The sequence below is a fragment of the Thunnus thynnus genome, chromosome 20 (assembly GCF_963924715.1).
Source record: "Thunnus thynnus chromosome 20, fThuThy2.1, whole genome shotgun sequence".
In the NCBI taxonomy this organism is placed as follows: domain Eukaryota; kingdom Metazoa; phylum Chordata; class Actinopteri; order Scombriformes; family Scombridae; genus Thunnus; species Thunnus thynnus.
This window is the reverse complement of record NC_089536.1, coordinates 24,099,717-24,116,532: the sequence shown is the minus strand read 5'-3', so window position 1 is coordinate 24,116,532 and position 16,816 is coordinate 24,099,717. Positions and strand designations below refer to the sequence as shown.

The 16,816-nt window shown below is 42.8% G+C and overlaps 1 protein-coding gene across 8 annotated transcripts in view; it reads right to left on the bottom strand.

The window, feature by feature from the left end:
• The window catches only part of dnah9 (dynein, axonemal, heavy chain 9), a 178,652-nt gene that overhangs the window by 95,814 nt on the left and 66,022 nt on the right, over positions 1–16,816 (bottom strand). For all 8 annotated transcript variants that reach the window (XR_010924965.1, XM_067576794.1, XM_067576793.1 and 5 more), the window contains 10 exons: positions 16,334–16,507; positions 15,505–15,712; positions 14,989–15,154; positions 14,175–14,277; positions 12,814–13,053; positions 6,257–6,418; positions 5,165–5,361; positions 2,740–2,902; positions 2,252–2,375; positions 297–439 (listed from right to left, as the gene is read on the bottom strand). Coding sequence is in view for 7 of the 8 variants with exons in the window: in XM_067576794.1 (XP_067432895.1) it covers positions 297–439; positions 2,252–2,375; positions 2,740–2,902; positions 5,165–5,361; positions 6,257–6,418; positions 12,814–13,053; positions 14,175–14,277; positions 14,989–15,154; positions 15,505–15,712; positions 16,334–16,507 (1,680 nt within the window). In the remaining variant the exon portion in view is untranslated. The remainder of the gene's footprint in view (positions 1–296; positions 440–2,251; positions 2,376–2,739; positions 2,903–5,164; positions 5,362–6,256; positions 6,419–12,813; positions 13,054–14,174; positions 14,278–14,988; positions 15,155–15,504; positions 15,713–16,333; positions 16,508–16,816) is intronic.

Here is a 16,816-nt window from a genome sequence, read left to right as displayed (position 1 = left end):
TTGTCTGGGGAGAGGCTTCATCATAAAACCAGATGTTTATCCAAGTATGTTTTTTTTTTATTTTTTTTTTATTTTGGAATCGTAAATTAGGGTGTGAGGCAGCATGCTGTTGCTATATTAAGAGTAGGTGGAGATCAAATACACACGCGGCTCTACGAGAGAGATTAATGACAAACTTTCTCCCTGAGGAGAGCCACTGAGAACAACTTTTTCTGGATCATTAGTTGTGAAATTCACAGTAACAAAGAACACGCGGCTCTTTGTCCTGTACCTGTCTGACTATCTGACTGCTTCACCTTGAGCTGTCTCCGAACCCGGTCGATGAAGAACTTCCAGCAGTTTTCCCTTGTATCCATCAATCCCGAGCCGCGCACCTCTGGCCTCACGCTGCCAATGATGTTCTCCACCTCGTCGTCTGGGAACAGGTCAGGAATCTCTCCTTGAATGAATAAAACGATCCACATTACCGCTGGGAAGACCACCGGGACTGAAGGTGATTTTTTATTTCTGTGAGAACTTTGCTATATTGTTAAGATCTGACTAATACAACCAACTGATGGTGTGTTGACCCTTTGAACCCCAGGATGCTTTAGCTCATTTTTAATTTCCTTCATTATAGACTTATGGCATAGCCACTAAATGTGTCCCACAGGACATGTTATATATCTGCTATAGGGAAAATGCCATCATTTTGCATGTGAGAAGTAATATACATGCTTGAGGTGACTTTTTATGGAACAAAAAAAAAATTTCTATATGTCCAGAGGTTTTTAGTACAGCACAATATCCATGCATGGATGGGTAGAGGAGACTGTCAGGGTTCCAGGGATATAAGAACCATGTTGATGTGACATTCTGAGTGTTAGTAATGTCAAAAAATGTACTGATGGTGCCCAACAGACACAATCCAGAATCCCCATTTTCACTGATTTTATCATCTTATTGTTCTGCTGATTGAAACTGTTCTGTGTCAACCAGCAAGACATTTTGTTTTTGGGAAAGAAAACAATGTCTTTTATTTTTTACATTATTTTATCAACACCTCAGGCATGGATGAAGCCATAAAAAGACTGACTGGGTTTCTTTTACCAGAGAAAAAAACACATAAATGTGATGATAATGAACCAAGATCTCAAATTATAAGGAACTCTAAACTTAATTGTAACCCTCTAGGCAGAGGAGATGTCCATTTTTAATTTTTGGCCCTAACCCCTTAAAAATAAATCTGGACTTTTTAATTATAATACATCAGTGTGAATACCATTAAATACAGGTGATACCTAAGGAGCTTCTATAATTTGTTAAACATTGTTTGCAACAGCTTCTTTGCCAGTGCAAGAAAACAAAGAAATTATTAATGTCGTCCTCGCATCCCTCAGTAGAGGACAGCAGAGGTATGATCACATGATCAAACTCATGAAAAGGTATCATAGCGCTGGGAATGAGGTGGATATTACAGGTAGATTAGCTAGCAAGGCTACCGAAAACTAGCCTACTGACGCCTTTAGCCGTCACCTGTCTTGCAGGTTGCTTCAGTCTCCCAGTTTGGTGTTTTAGCTTCTTGGTTTTTTGTGTCAAAAACGATTGAAATGTTCATCTGTGACATGTTAAAATGTAAAGTGTAAAAGTCATAGAACCAGCAAACTCAGTAATACCAGTTATTTAGCAATAATTACCTAAAGTTTGCTAGCATTAGCTAACATTAGCTACTATAAGCTATTGTCATATCAGATCAAGTAAGGCTGTAGCAGCAAAACCACTGATTGTATTGATTTAACAAAGGATGCATTTTATTGCTTATAGTTTCAACTTTTGTAAGAGGAAGATGAGTTACTCCTTCTTTGCCTAGTCTTGCTTCAAAAGTCTTTAAATTTGAAATTAGCATTAGTTGTAAAGCAGCACTGAATGTTGTACTGACACTTTTGTATCCTTTCCAGTACTGTACAACATGATGTAGTACATTCATTTATTGCATACTACAAGCTAAATGAATATTAACATAAGTACAGGGGGAATTCTTTGCTGTAATTTTATATTCATATTTCATAATGCACCCTTCACATGTAGAGTAGAAATCTAGAGGTGAATCTTGCTTGCCATCCTTCACACTGATGTGCTGTAGTTGATGAGTAATGCTGCGGGAACGGCACCGCAGTGATTTGTTGCTGTGGCAAAGCAAAAGCATTTCTCTCAAAAAATAAAAAATAAAAAAAACACATGACACGCAGTAATTAGCGAAGCCTGCTGTTACCGGATGCCAACAGATCGTTGACCAGAACAAGGAACTTCTCGTCTGCCACTTGGGCGTCAGTCATTAGTAGCACGGTGCCAATATTCTTCACGCCAGCTTTGATGTAGAGGGATGCCAGGTCACTCTGGACGACACGGGGAGAGAGAGAGAGAGAGAGAGAGAAAGAGATGAAGTGGGAGAGTGACACACATAATGAGATTGGGCTGTGAGAGAGCTAAAGATTTGTTATATTGCAGTGATACATGCCTGACACCTGCGAGGATACTGTGTGGATTACCAGCACTGTGTTTACATATTGTAGGGATTATGTCTGTATTTCACTCAGATACACGTCTATTTTTAAATATAAATTTAAAGCTCACCTGGCTGGCAGGACTGTATGCATGTAAAAACTTTTTAAGACTTAATATGAGACTAATTGACTTGTTCAGAAGGATTTTTTTTTTTTTACAACATGTTATGTGTGTGCTGTATAATCCTCCTCAAACCTTGAGGTCAGCGATACCGTATCCTTTTCTCAAGGTGATCTGGAAAACCTCCAGATTGGAGATGAAGGCAGCCAGCCGGGTCAGACTCTGCTTGCCGCTACCGCCCACTCCGACCAGCAGTGCATTACCCCGTGGAGACTCCAGGATTCGGTTTATACGGCAGCTATATGTGGAGGTGCAGACAGTCGGAGGAGGAGGAGGGGTGTGAGGGAGGAATCAGTGGAGGGGTGAGATACAAGGTAAGGGAGGGGAGGCAAGCCGGATAAAGACAATCTCTGACTCATAAGGCAAACCGCAAAAGACAAACAGGTAGTTTGTTTCTTCCTCTCTCTCTCTCTACCCATCGCCGCCACCTACATCGCTCTGTTTCATTCAACACAAAACTGTACTGAAATCTTCTCGTCTCTCCATTTAATATTGATCACATTTTCTTTTTTTGTTGCTGCTTCTTATATACTGACTGACTATTTCCTGTGTGCACATCTCAGCTTTCTTTAGTGTTTCAACTGAAATATCAGTTGCTTTTATTGTTTACACAACTGACTGACTCAGCTGCTTTCAGTGCTTACAAACTGACAACTCAATTTCCTACAGGACCTAAACTGAAATTTTACATGCTCTCAGTGTTTACACTTCAACTGCTTTCACTTCAAGCACTTGCTCACCCTTCAGCTTCAACTGACACTTTAACTCCCTCAAGTGCTTCAACTTAAACTGCATCTTCTATATGAACAATTGTTTTGCATGAAAACATTTTATGGTATTCTAACCTCTTTATAGTTTGCAAACAGTAAATGTAGCATTCCCTAGTTTTATTAATCATCTTATTCATTAAATGAGAGCTTAATTGCTTCTGTATTTTCCTAGCAGATCTTTCTGCTTCATGCTAACACTATGTTGAGTGACAGGAGGTGACTAGCATTAGATAAATCAAAGGACTGACCTTTTTAAGATAAGGGGGCATTTTTTGATTACATGAATTGCAGATTCATAAAGAAAAGGCAATAAACTAGCATCTGCTGTAGCTAGGTTTTATCTAGGATATCAAATAAGCGAGCACATATTCATGCACAATACAGGGATTTTACCTGCACACTATCTGCCTTCACACATTGTCTTACCTTACTTATGTAACTAGCCCCTTCTTGTTCAAAACAGCACATTATCTTTAAAGCTGTATTCATTTGTTTAGCTATTTGGGGACAGCACAACAAGCTGTAAAAACAACACCGAGATATTATCACTTTATAAAATTTATATTGGCAAATATGTTAGCAAACAGTTGCCTACATTCAAGTCCAGCAGACACAGAACAATATGAGCATTCTTTGTGTCCACCTGATCTATGCAAGTCCAAAATTCACTCTACTTTTAGCTCTGTTTTGGTCTCCACCAACCCCTGAGATAAAACATCTGGCTCTTAAGCTGCTAAATTCTCCACTGTGTTCACCAGCTAGTTGCTAATTTGAAAACAGATTTCCTGCAGGACAGTAAAGACTATATTTATCTATCTAATTTTGTTTGTCTGCTGTTTGGTGCTGGCCAGGTAGTGAACAGTGGGTTTATTAACACTTTTACACTGAAAACAGCTGCCTGCTGCTGCTACAAACGAGGTTGATGACAGCTATGGGACTGAACCACAACAGTAAAGTTGTGGGTTGTAAAACCAAAACTGCAGAGTTGGTGATAAGTCTCTGTGGGTTTGTTGCTACAAACGACCTCTTTCACATTGTACTGTATGTAGTCATTTGATCCATTTTAATATCAAAATATTGATTAGAGCAGCTTTAATATGCTGCTATATATAGTGACTGAAGACCAAATGTGAGTATTTACATCAGCAGGGCTGTGAATCCCACATAAACACACACTGACTCAAATACAGTGTCTATGTCGAACATGTCACTCTGAGCAATGGTGTGACTCACTGATTGGTGTTTGTTTTACTTTAGCCTTTATAGCCAAACATTGTTGAAATTTATTTGGAATTTCTCTTAGAGATTACAGCATTTATTTTTCTGACCTTCATGGGAATTAAAAGGGGGAAAATTACTATTAGGGGGTTAATAGTTTTTGGACAACAATAGATATACAGACAATTTGTTATTTTCATGGTATTTGTTGCCTTTAATGTGATTTATGTTTTTTATTTCAACAATACTGAAACACATTTTTAGATTGAAACAACCTAACCTCTACTCTGCATTCTCGTTAGCTGTCATGATATATGCTGCATGACTTTTTACAGATTTTCCTGTCTCTGCTTTTGACAGTCTGTAAAACAGAACTGTTAATCCTGAAATACCCAGGAAGCCAGTTGAATTCCTTGACAGAAAATCAAGAAACTGACAAAAACACCTTCTTTACACTTTCTTTACTCTGTGTGTGTGTTGTCCCTGGTTTTTTTTTTTAAACTTCCACTCACATGTGAGCCATGGCGTCCTCAAACAGAACCAGGTTTAGGGTGGCATTGACCTCATTGTAACTGTCCAGCACCTCCAGCAGGGTTTTATTGAGGTTGTTCCAGGACTCCGCAGCCATGTACCTGGCCTCCCCCAGTCCACAGGCGAAGTGGCAGTACAGGTTCATCTCCCTGGTCTGCTCCAGAGTCTCCTCCATGTCCTCGGGGAAGGAGGCACGCACGCACACACACACACACACACAATGCAGTGGTAAACATACAAACCAACACACTACCCCTGTCAGCATAACATTACTGTTAAGCTTAAACAGTCTGGACAGGGACACAGCTGAATATCACAGCTGCTCAGAGGGTGACCTAGTTCATTTTCACCCTGGCAACTGTTGGGCCCCCAAATATTTCACTGGAGAGATTTTGTGTCTCTTAGGGACGCTTGTTTCCTCTGCTAACTTTCATTGGCAAAAAGCTTCAGTAGGTGTGATGAAGTGTTACGAATTCACATCTATATTACGGTACAGTCTTCATTTTCCTAGTATCAAGTGCACTTCCGTGCAGCACGAAAGTCTCTAAAGACTTTCGTGTTTGCATGTAAAAATAGCAGGAAAACATGCTGAATATTGCTCTGTGGCACAGGGGCAAATTGTCATAGGTTTACAGAAGGTGCCAGCTCTGAATAATATATTCTGGAGTGGCTAAGATTGTTCTCTCTGCTTCTCCTTCTTTCTCTGTGGGTGTGTGTACACATATACTTGTCAGGTTCTTCATTGTGGCATGACTAGTGTGCAAGCGATAGAGTCAGAGAGGGTAGTGAGGGGAGCAGTGGACAGAAAGCCATTAAAATGTTTTCCAATTTGCTGGGCTGACAGCGCAGACCCTGACAGTCAGACCCCCATACCACACTGATTAATATTCTCTCCAACTCTCTCCTGCCCCCCCCTTCCCCTGAAACATTCCTTTTTCTCTTCTCCTCTTTCTCCTCGCTGTGTTGGCCACTGATGTCCAGGTCCAGACAGGCAGCCTAATGATTGCCCCCACCCTCCCCCCTCTCATCCTCCCATTCTTGTTTTCCTCCGCTGAACTTTGTAAAACTCTCACCTCATAGAACTTTTTCACTGTGTCCGTCTGCAGCTTATCAAAGACCTGGAAGTCCTGTTTCTCCACCAGCTTGTCTCTGTAGACGCGGCTGGACTCGTGCAGGTAGATTTTCAGCAGGTCCGGTGGGGCTTTCAGACACTCATCGGTACAGAAGAGAATGCCCTGTGCAGAGAGGGGGAGAGAGAGGGATGCTTGGAGTTTCATTCCAGAGGATGATTTGGCCCCATTTACACCACAACAACCAAGAAAATACAGCACAGTCACTGTGGGTAAATCAATGGATATCGAGTGGGCAAGCTGTTAGTAGGTGTGTCGGAGAAATTCTGGAAATAATAACAGCGCTTTCCTTTCATCTCACTGTCTCAGAAGTATTGCTGTATGTGGAGAGAAGTTCTGTGGGCAGGTGTTAGAAGAATTGGGAAAAAAATCAACGAAAGAGCCCGCATGCGACTGTCACGCTTCCAATGTTATTTTCAAAAAAGTCTAGTCATGCTAGCGCTGAGCTACATGCTTATGTCAGTACAGATTAGCATAAACCTTACATTAACCCTGCTAACAGGTTCATAATGACAGTTCTAACATGCTGATGTTAAGCAAATATAATATTAATGATGTAAACAATCTTAGTTTAGTGTGTTAGCATGCTAACATTTAGTAATTAGCAGTAACCACAAGGTACAGCTGAGGCTGATGGGAATGTCATTAGTTTTATGGGTATTTGGCCATAAACCAAAGTATTGGATAAATGTCCAATCCATCCAAAGATTGTTGAGATATTTCATTTTAAAACCACAAATGTTGGGGGAGTAGTGGCCTGAATGAAAAAAAATAAGCTGGCTTATGACTGAAGGGATTGCAGGTTAACTCCTTGGGCCAGCAGGATAAATCTGGATAAAGCTCTAGTGAAGCTGCTCAGTGGCCAGTAGATCAGACTGTGGTTGCACTGGGTGTGAGGTGTGAAGGTGTACAATAGTGTGGTGTGAGTGATCAGGGCATTCTTGTAAAAGAGAGTAACTTCCCCCCGTAAAATAAAAGGTAAAAAATGTCACGGTGGCACTAGAGGAAAAGTCAGGGGAACACCAAAAACAGTTGGATTCATCCTCTGGGGACCATGATGCCTGTACAAGTCTAGATGAAAAAGTTGATTACTAACATTGTCATACCTTGATAAATACAGATGAGTATTTGTGTATCTATGGTTCATGCATGAATACATCCTCTATTCAAAAAAGCTGAAATTGAAACAGAAAATCTCAACAATGAGCAGATTGGTTAGTGGATGATTGATGATTAATGTGTCTCTAGAGGAAGCCTGTGTGTGACGCCAGGGCTTTCCCACAGGGCCAATCATGACGCAGCGAGGCAGAACTCGGCACAATCTAGGTGCCTCGCATAACAGGTGCCGTATAGGATGAGAAGAGGGACGAAGAGGCACCCAGGCACTGTTTGTTCCCCTCTGCGCACTGTCACCCAGGAGGCAGAGGCAAGCAGATGTTGTGTGTTTCCAGCCCCAGAACTTATTCTAATCAACAGAATCATCTCCGGGGGTAAAGCCAGCTGAATCTGATCTGCCTTCATATCTGAGCCCACTGAATGTGACAATTGGCTGCTAAATCCACTGTGTAATGGTGCAGATGGGAGGTGTGCCTGCGTGCGTGGCTATTTGCATGGATGTGTGTACCGGAGATTCGAACTGAGCCAGAATTATCAGCACTACTCTAGATCGACAACGTTTAAGATGTTTTCCTCAAGTATGTGTGAATGATCTAATCCTTTGACTTTTAATAGATCTGTCTTTTTCTACTCCGTTTCATTGCTTAATGGTGTCAATCACGACACTCCGCGTTTATTGTATAAAAGTTTGCCTGAGAAAAACAAAACACCATATGGCAACTCCATAACAGTCATACTCGTGGCTTAGCTGTTCGTCGTACCAGTCGAACAAACGGCAAAGTGCTAACAAACTGAGGAGAAAGAACTTTTTTTTTTTTTTCTTCTATCCAGCCGACTTTGGCAGACTATCTCATCCTTTCTGTCGCTGATCTTTCATTGCTTTGTTCAACTCAGAGGAAAGGGATTAGAGAGTTCTGGGTGTCGGCATGTATCTGTCTGTCTGTCTGTCTGTCTGTCTGTGGCGGGCACGCTTCCCTCATAGCCTGACAGCTGCTCTGAGCCCCAAACAATGCTTCCCTCGCTAACAAATGCACCCAGCTGACTATCCACAGAACATCATACTGTGCGCTACACATTGTGCAGTCTGTACATTTTCGGCTTCAGAGTCTCTCTGCACCGCGAGTCTCATATTCTTTCATTCTCTTTCTTGTCTCTGTCCTCCTCTTTCTGTCCGTCCATCCTCCCCCCCACCATCTCCTCCCTCACCTCTTGAGCTTCGAGGAGCTCATTTAGGCTGACGTGGAGAAGACAGGCCCTCGGATATGCCCGCTGGTCATGGCAGAGAACGAACATTGGTAAACAGCTCTTTGACAACACTCCCGGTCGGATGCCAAACTGTTTGTCTTGCCCTATTAGTGGAATTTGGCTACTGTACTTCACTTATAGTACGTCTAATTTAACATCCACTGGGTGTGATGATCACCCAATGCTTGGAGGAAGTAGAGATTTATGGAGACAGTGTGAAGGAGAAAGACAGAGCACTGTAAGAAAGTAAACAAGTGGAAAAAATGCCAGAAAAAAGGAGGGGGAGAGGGAAGGGGGGGGCAGAAATGAAATCTGAAGGCATTAACTCCTACTTTTCCTACTTCCATGTCATGTGCTGGAGTCAGAGCAGAGCCCCACCAGCTGAAACCCGCTCCATAATCAAGACCTCTACTTATACTCAGTCCTGCCAGATCGTAGCCTCTGCACCAATCAGTCAACACTTCAAGACATTTTTGCCTGCATTTATCCTGAGGGTTTTGGGTGTTGCCTGTATCCTGTTTTCACACTGTTTTCCTTGTTCCCTGCAGTCCTGTCTGCTCCCTGGTCTCTGACTCCTGTCCCTTGTCTCATCAGCTTCCCTGCCCTGGACCCCAGCTTCCACAGATTCCGCTCCGTTCGTTTCTGCCCACGTCAGCCACCCCTGCCGACGCCTTGCCTGACCCTCAGCAGTCAGCCGCAACAGCCTGCCAGACCACCAGCCTTCGGCCGTACCTGTCAACGCCCTGGCAGACCTCCAGCCATCAGCCACACCTGCTGATGACCCGCCAGACCCTCAGTAGTTGGCCGTGCCTGTCGACGTCCTGCCAAACCTCCAGCTTTCTTCACCAACCTCCAGCCTCTTGGCCACCTTTCTAAGTGGCTTAGCTGATAACTTGGCTCTCAAGGTCTCTACTCTAAACATCTCTATTGACCTCCAGAGTGGCCCCGCCCATGTCGTCAACCAGCCCTGCCTGTTAGTCGACCTCTGGAACTTGGGCTCCGCCCATCTGTCTTGTCATCTGGTAGACCTCCGGAGCTGTCCCACCTATCTGTCCTACCCTCTGGTCACTCCTGAGTGGTCCTGCCCATCTGCCCTGTCTTCCAGTAATGGTTTCCAGCCCCCAGGCCGTCCACCTGAGGGTCCTTGCTCTGCCCCTTCTGTCCTCGGGGCAGAGCTCCTTCTGAGTGCCCCTGCCTTGCTCATCTCCAGTGTCCAAGTCATCCATCGCCTTGGTTCTGCTCCCTGGACCCAGCCTGCCTCAGCTCCTGGTTCCCAGCTTCCAGCCCAAGCCTCAGACCCAGGTTGCCAGCTGGATGCTCGAGCCCGTTTCCCAGCGACCAGTCCGAGCTTCCCAAGGCCTGCATCCCATTTCCCTCCACTATGCAATAAATACCTTATCCAACCATGTTCCTGTCTCCTTGCCTCTGAGATTCTGCACTTGGGTTCATCTGCTCAGCCTCCACGCAACACTTACTATTCAACAAAAAACCCCTAACCTGAGAATTTTGTCAGTAATCAGCAGCAACAATAGTCTCATAATGATGCAACCTCGAGCGCTGTCTGGATCCAATTCTTTTGTCACATTTAAAAACACCTTAGCAGGGAGTGTTGCACGCTCGCACAGAGCCTCTGAGCTCAGCTTTCTAGCTCATTAGAGTTGATCATAATGAGACAGTTGCCTTTAGCTACATCTCCAGGTTCCGAAACTTTAAAAAAAAACAACAACAAAGTGAATCACAAAAAGTCCCCCAATTATTTCAGCCTAGGGCAAACATCAGAAACGTCAAACTAGAAAACACTGAGTGACAACCATTTAGGCCCCTTGCTTGGAAATTAGAGGAGGCGTTTGTACTGTCATACCAGATACTTTCTTACCTCTAAAGGTGCAAAAACACAGAGGTACCGTGGGAGAATTACAGCTGAGGCAGAGCTGCGAGGCTGCTCACCTCTTCCCAGCTGTCCTAAAGTGTTAGAGCCAGGAGCTGAATAAGTTAGGCAGAAAAACTTCAAACAAGCTCCAGGAGCCTCTTATTGGTTTTCTTTATATTCTCTCGATGGGTAGCAGCCAGAAAGATGGCACTGTTTCCTTTCTGTAGTTATTTGACGTCTGGTCATGCTGTGCAGACCCCTTTAAAAAAAAAACAAAGACTTCAACAAAAAAGGCAGAATGGCCTCTTCAAACTCTGAATTTAAAGTGTTATGGTGCAGCTAAACTCCCTGCTGCTTGAAGGCACTACTGTGTGTGATCAAGAGTCTGGAAGGTGAGGTCTGTGGGGTCATCAGGGCTTGAGCTTTGGGATGGTAATTATGCTTAATCTCAAAGTGCAGAAGGCTCACGCCTGGAACTACTCAGCTCATTATAATGGCTAAATGTCAAAATAAGGTCAATAATAACATACTTAGGGCACTTTCAAACCTGCATTATTTAGTCCGGTTGAATGGGACTCTGGTTGGTAGAGTTCATTTGGGCAGATCTGAACACAGCATTCATACTTTGGTGCAGAACCAAAACCAAAACAACTGCACTGAGAGACCCTTTGGAGAAAGTGGTCTTGGATCGGTCACAAACAAATTCTGGAGCGGTTCGTTTGTGGTGGGAAACTGATCCAAGCTCCATCTGACCCAACTACACGGCATACTCTGCAAGTTTGAGCTTAACAGCTCCCATAGCCAGGTGCGCTTTGTATGCTGGAATGAGGTTGAATGACATTAATGGTTGCTATAGTAGCAGCTAGCCAGAGAATGAATCAAGGTCATACCCAGACTAGCAACAAAGTACATTTCCTTCTCCATACTTGGGCATGAACTGGTTTATTTGTGAAAAGAAACCAAACAAAAGGCAGAACAGAACAAGTTTACCAGCTCATCTGCTGACTTGGACCACAGCAAACAAACTATAGGTTTGAAAATGCTCTTAGTTAGAGCAAAGTGCTTATCAGTCTGAAACCCCCTCACTGATGGCAGAAAACTTTGAGCCTTGAGGTAAATGCTCAATTGTTAGCATACTAACTATGCTAACATACTGATGTTCAGCAGGTATAATGTTTACCATGTCCATCATCTTAGTTTAGTGTGTTACTATGCTAACATTTGGTACTATTGGGCAGACAGCTTCAGCTGTAGTTTGTGCCAGTTAGCAAACTTTAGCATGCTAACACACTAAACTAAGATGGTGAACATGTCAAACATTATACTTGCTAATCATCAGTATGTTAGCATTGTCATTGTGAGCATGTTAAAATGCTGAATTTATCCTTTAGCTCATACTGCCTGAGTGCAGCATCACAAAGCTGCTAGCTTAGCAGTACATGCTTGTTTGAACCTTGCCTGTCCCGACTGTCTACCTGTCGTCAATCCCTGCCTGCTTATTTGACACAACAGTCTTTGCTTTTAACCTACCTTGTCTGTGAGTTGTGTTTCAGTAATATAAGCAACTGCTTTTATATTACATATAGTAATTTGCACCATTGCTATACAAAAATCTGGATGAGTGCAGCTTTAAAGAGGTGAATATAAACTTTATTACACCTACAGTATGTCCTCTCTACATAGTACAGTAACAGTATAGTAAGAACTCAGAGCTCCCTTTGTAAACTCCTCGATGGAATTATGAAAAATGAAGTCCCTATAGCTGAGTGGCTTAAAGCATTAATTATACAACGGAGTGTATTAAATGAGAGAGCCTGCCCTCCATGAAACCGTGGAGGATTTTGACAGAAATATTGCCCCGAAAGCTTCTCCCTTGACAGCCTTCGCGCTCTGATATTATATTCATTTAAATACATTAAATCATCACTAACACCCATGGAAGTGCAAATCCATTCTATTTTCTGTTACACTTATTTCAGACTTATTTCTAGCTTTCAGACCCAGCTCTTAAATCAATAATCATTTAGATGAGAAATTAGTGACAGAAGCCTTGCTCTTTCCACGTGGGAAGCAGAGCTGTAGAGAGAATCGAGGCAAAATATCTAACTTCTTATTTAAAGTGAAAAAAAAAGGGAGTGATGTGAACTCCAAAACTTTTTCTAGGTGACTTCTGATGTTATATTGTTAAAAGATTAACCAGAGGTCGCTCTTCAAAAAAGAACGTCTGCGTGTCTGATTCCCTCTGGTGTATTTGTTATCTGTGCGTCACCTGGAATATGTTGGAAAGGTCTCGCAGGTTGAAGATGTAGTGGAACTTGACTGCGGTGGGGAGGAAGGTGGAGGAGACGTGCTGGTGCAGGGCCAGAGCTAACTGGACCAGGGTGGGGCAGCTCTTCTGCAGGGCGGTGCTGAAGCCCTCTCCTCTCAGGTGTTGTGACAGGATGGAGGTGTAGATGGTGCTCAGGGCCTCGGCTCCGGGAAAAGACAGGGCGAAGACTGAGAAGTGGCGCTGTGGAGGGAGACACAGCTAAAATGAGGAAACAGTAAACATGTTGCTCCTCGCTAATGATGCAGTTAGTTGTCTTCCTGACTAAAAGTGAAGGTCATCTTGGGGGTGTTTGCAGTGTGGGACAGCCATAAGAGAGGAGGGACACTCAGTCAAGTGTGCTTTTTAAATTCAAATATGACCATTTTCAAGTTTGACCTGAAATTTAATCACTCTCCTTTAGCAAAATATCCTGACTTTGATCATATGATCAAAGACAGGATTGATTATAATTTTATCCCATTTTTTGATTATTCTCTACAGTGTGCAGTGTCCTCTACTCCTACTCCTTTGTCTATTGAACTTTAAGGGCAGTTTAGGATAAAGCTGATGTGCTGTTTTGGCATTTTAACACAGTTACTGTATGTGTAACAACTTCTAGAGCCTGACTGATAATGGATTTTCAAGGCTGATACAGCTGGTGATCTTTGAGAAAGAAAAACTGATATTCATATATTTAATTGAGTTATGTATGTAAAAATTGTCTAGTACCTGGATTTTCAAAATAAATTTTGCGGTGTCCTGGTGAGTGAGCAGTGTTTCATTTCACAGTGTTGTAAAGGTTGCCATCATTTGTCAAGCAGTCACAAATCAATCAACTCAAACAAAAGCGCCAACGAACAAACAAATGATGAATGAACAAATGAACAATTATTATGGCGTATCACTTTGACCGCTGTGTATTTCTTGTGCTCAAAAGTTTTTGATACATTGTGTGTTTCTGATAAATTGCACAAATAAACAAATGAACAAACAAACCCCACAGGCAAACCGGCATAATTTCATGAATGCTATAATTTACTTTTCCTTAGTTTTGTCAAAATCCAATCAACTGTGCATGAATGGCCTTACAAATGAATGAATGGACAAATGAATAAATATGCACACATGCAGACGAACAATATGGTGATCCAAAGTTTTGCCAAAAAAATGAATAAACAAACATTAACAAAGAAAAGACTGTCTATTATAACATGTGCAAGAGGAATTAGAGTGCATGTAACCTCAGCAGCGAGTTGCATAACCAGCGGAACACAATGTGCTGTGAGGACATGTTGTGCGTGCGTGTGTGTGTGTGTGTGTACCTGCAGCCGTGGATTGATGGTGAAGCTGCCAGCTGTGGGGTTCATGCAAGACACGTATTGAACACTGTGTATTTCCTTCAAAAGGAGCTTATTACGGTCATACCTGAGAGTACACACACACACACAAACACACACACAAAAACATGAAGGAGAAAAAAAAATCATTATTTAACTGCACGCACACAAACACCCACACGCGTTTTCACCTTGGCTCACACACATCTTCCCCACGCTTTTGCCGATATGAACGCCTCAGCTCCCACTTAAGCTGGCGTGGCTCAGTAGCATCCTACTTCCTCTCAATTTCATACCTGAAATCCTCCCAGCATATCTCTAATGGGCTGACCGTGTCTAAGCCAGTCAGCCTGTGTCTGACGCGGTGGAACCATGTTCAGAATGGCCTCACTGTGTCAGTGAGATGAGCAACAAAATCCTTTTTAAGGGGAATCATACAACCCTGCTCTCACATTTGACTTCTGACACTCATAAAAGTTGTAGCGTATTGATAGCGAGGAAGGGATCTGTGTGAATACGCGGAGGAGGAGGAGGTGGTTTCCAGAAGAGAGGCTCTTCATCTGAATTATTAGGGTATTACACCTATCAGCTACTGGCACTCCATTATCTGAATTATCCTTGTCCGTGTTAATACATGGAGAAACGGTCTGACACTGTCCATCATTTAAGCTATTAAAGTAAGGGAAAAATTCCACAGTGTAGGCATAATGTTATTCTACTTTCAACAGCACAGGCATGTACATATATACATACATATATGTGGATATTGCATAGCTGCTTGCGAGTGACAGGGCTTTACCAGTGGTTGTAGTCCATGTGTTGGCGTATGAGTGTATGAGGTTGGACTGTGCCATATGCATCCACCTCAGGCATATTCATATCGTCTATGAAGTAGATCAGTCTTCTGTTGCCTGGAGGTCCGTAGTTGCGTCCTGCTTTCTTCTCAAGGGGCTTTTCCAACACCGCTATATGTAGAGGAATGGAGGAGCCCAGAGCAGGAATGTAGGAAAGAAAGAATGAGCGCTGAGAAATGTCTTATTGGATAGACAATATTTATGGAGCTGTTCATTGATTAAGAGTCAGGGGTCAATGTGGAGACATTCCATATACTGTAAGGAGGAGAAGATACATAAGCAGTGATAGGCACCTCGTATGTCATGACAAGAAAATGATAAAATTGAATCAGTTTTTAAACTTCTTTTGGCAAATGCAGGATCAATTCAAGTTTAGCCCAAATTATAAGTGTGTATATAGAGGTGTGATCATGAATGTGGATTCTTCCTACAATAATAATATACAAATATACTGTTTCTACCTTGGAGCATAGCAGACGTGGTGTAATAGTTAAACGGGACATTTTTGATCATGTATTTCTCTGAGTCCAACGATCCCAGTTTGTCCCCGACCAGAACAGACTTCCCGGTCCCAGCGTTCCCGACCAGCATGACGGGCCTTCGATGCTCCAGGAGGCGGTCCATGAAGTAACGAACTCGGATGGTCTCTGTAGTGTGGACCAGACATGCCTGCGCGTAGGAGACACACGCATATGTGATGCCCGCATTAAAAAAACATATAGTATATGCAAATTCCTTAAGTGGTGTCTTTAGACTACAGAGGAATATGCTAAAGTGTAGGGAATTAATCAATGAATAGCTTGTCTACAAAAGCCCTCAAATGTGTTGGATTTTTGAGGCAGATACTCTGTTTAAGTCTTCATCAACTCTTGAACAGTTGGGTGTTAAGCTGCTAAATGCTCCACCCAGTTGCTAACTGTCTGTTTGCTGTTTGGTGCTGGGCAGCGACTGCACAGTGGGTTTATCGGAGCTTTTCCAATGAAAACGGCTGCCTGCTGCTCCTGGAAACAAGGCTGATGAGAGCTGTGAGACTGAACAAAAGCTGTGGGGAGTACATCCAAAACAATGAGCTGAAAGACACTAAAACAAAGCTAAAAGCTGAAACTACAGAGTCAGGTGATCATTTTCTGTGGGTTCATCACTGTGAATGACCTCTTTCAAATTACACATTTAATTAACTGTCCATATAAAACTATTTATTAGTGCAGCTTTATGTAATGTATTGTAATTTCATGTTAAAAAATAAGTCCAGTAGATAAAGCTAAGATCATTTAAAACAACCTACTGTACCTGAAGTGGTGTATCTGCATCCATCTCAAATTTAGGCACCATTTTGGACCAGGGTTCAAACTTCTTGCTCTCTGGGTCGATGTAGTAATCAAACACGGTGCCCTGCGATGGGAACTTGATGGTTTTGAACTCAGCCACCCACCACTTGCTGAACTCCACTCTGTAGTCGACCAGCTACGCTCACACAGAGCACACACGCAGAGACACAGAGGGTAGGCAACCGGTCAATACTATAAAATGACTTCCTCTCTGCTTTTCTTCCCCATACAGTAGCTATGGATCTGTGCATTTGATTTACACTGGTGTGAATACAAACCTAGAAGACACATAAATGATGCAACATAGAGATACAGCCACAGCAGCTGAAGGGTAGAAAATGAGAGATGGCAGGCCTATCTATCCGTCCGTCTGATTCAGACAGTGACGTAGCCTCATCACCTGCTGGCTGGCAGTTCCTCGTCTTCCATTCTGCCTCCCACCCCT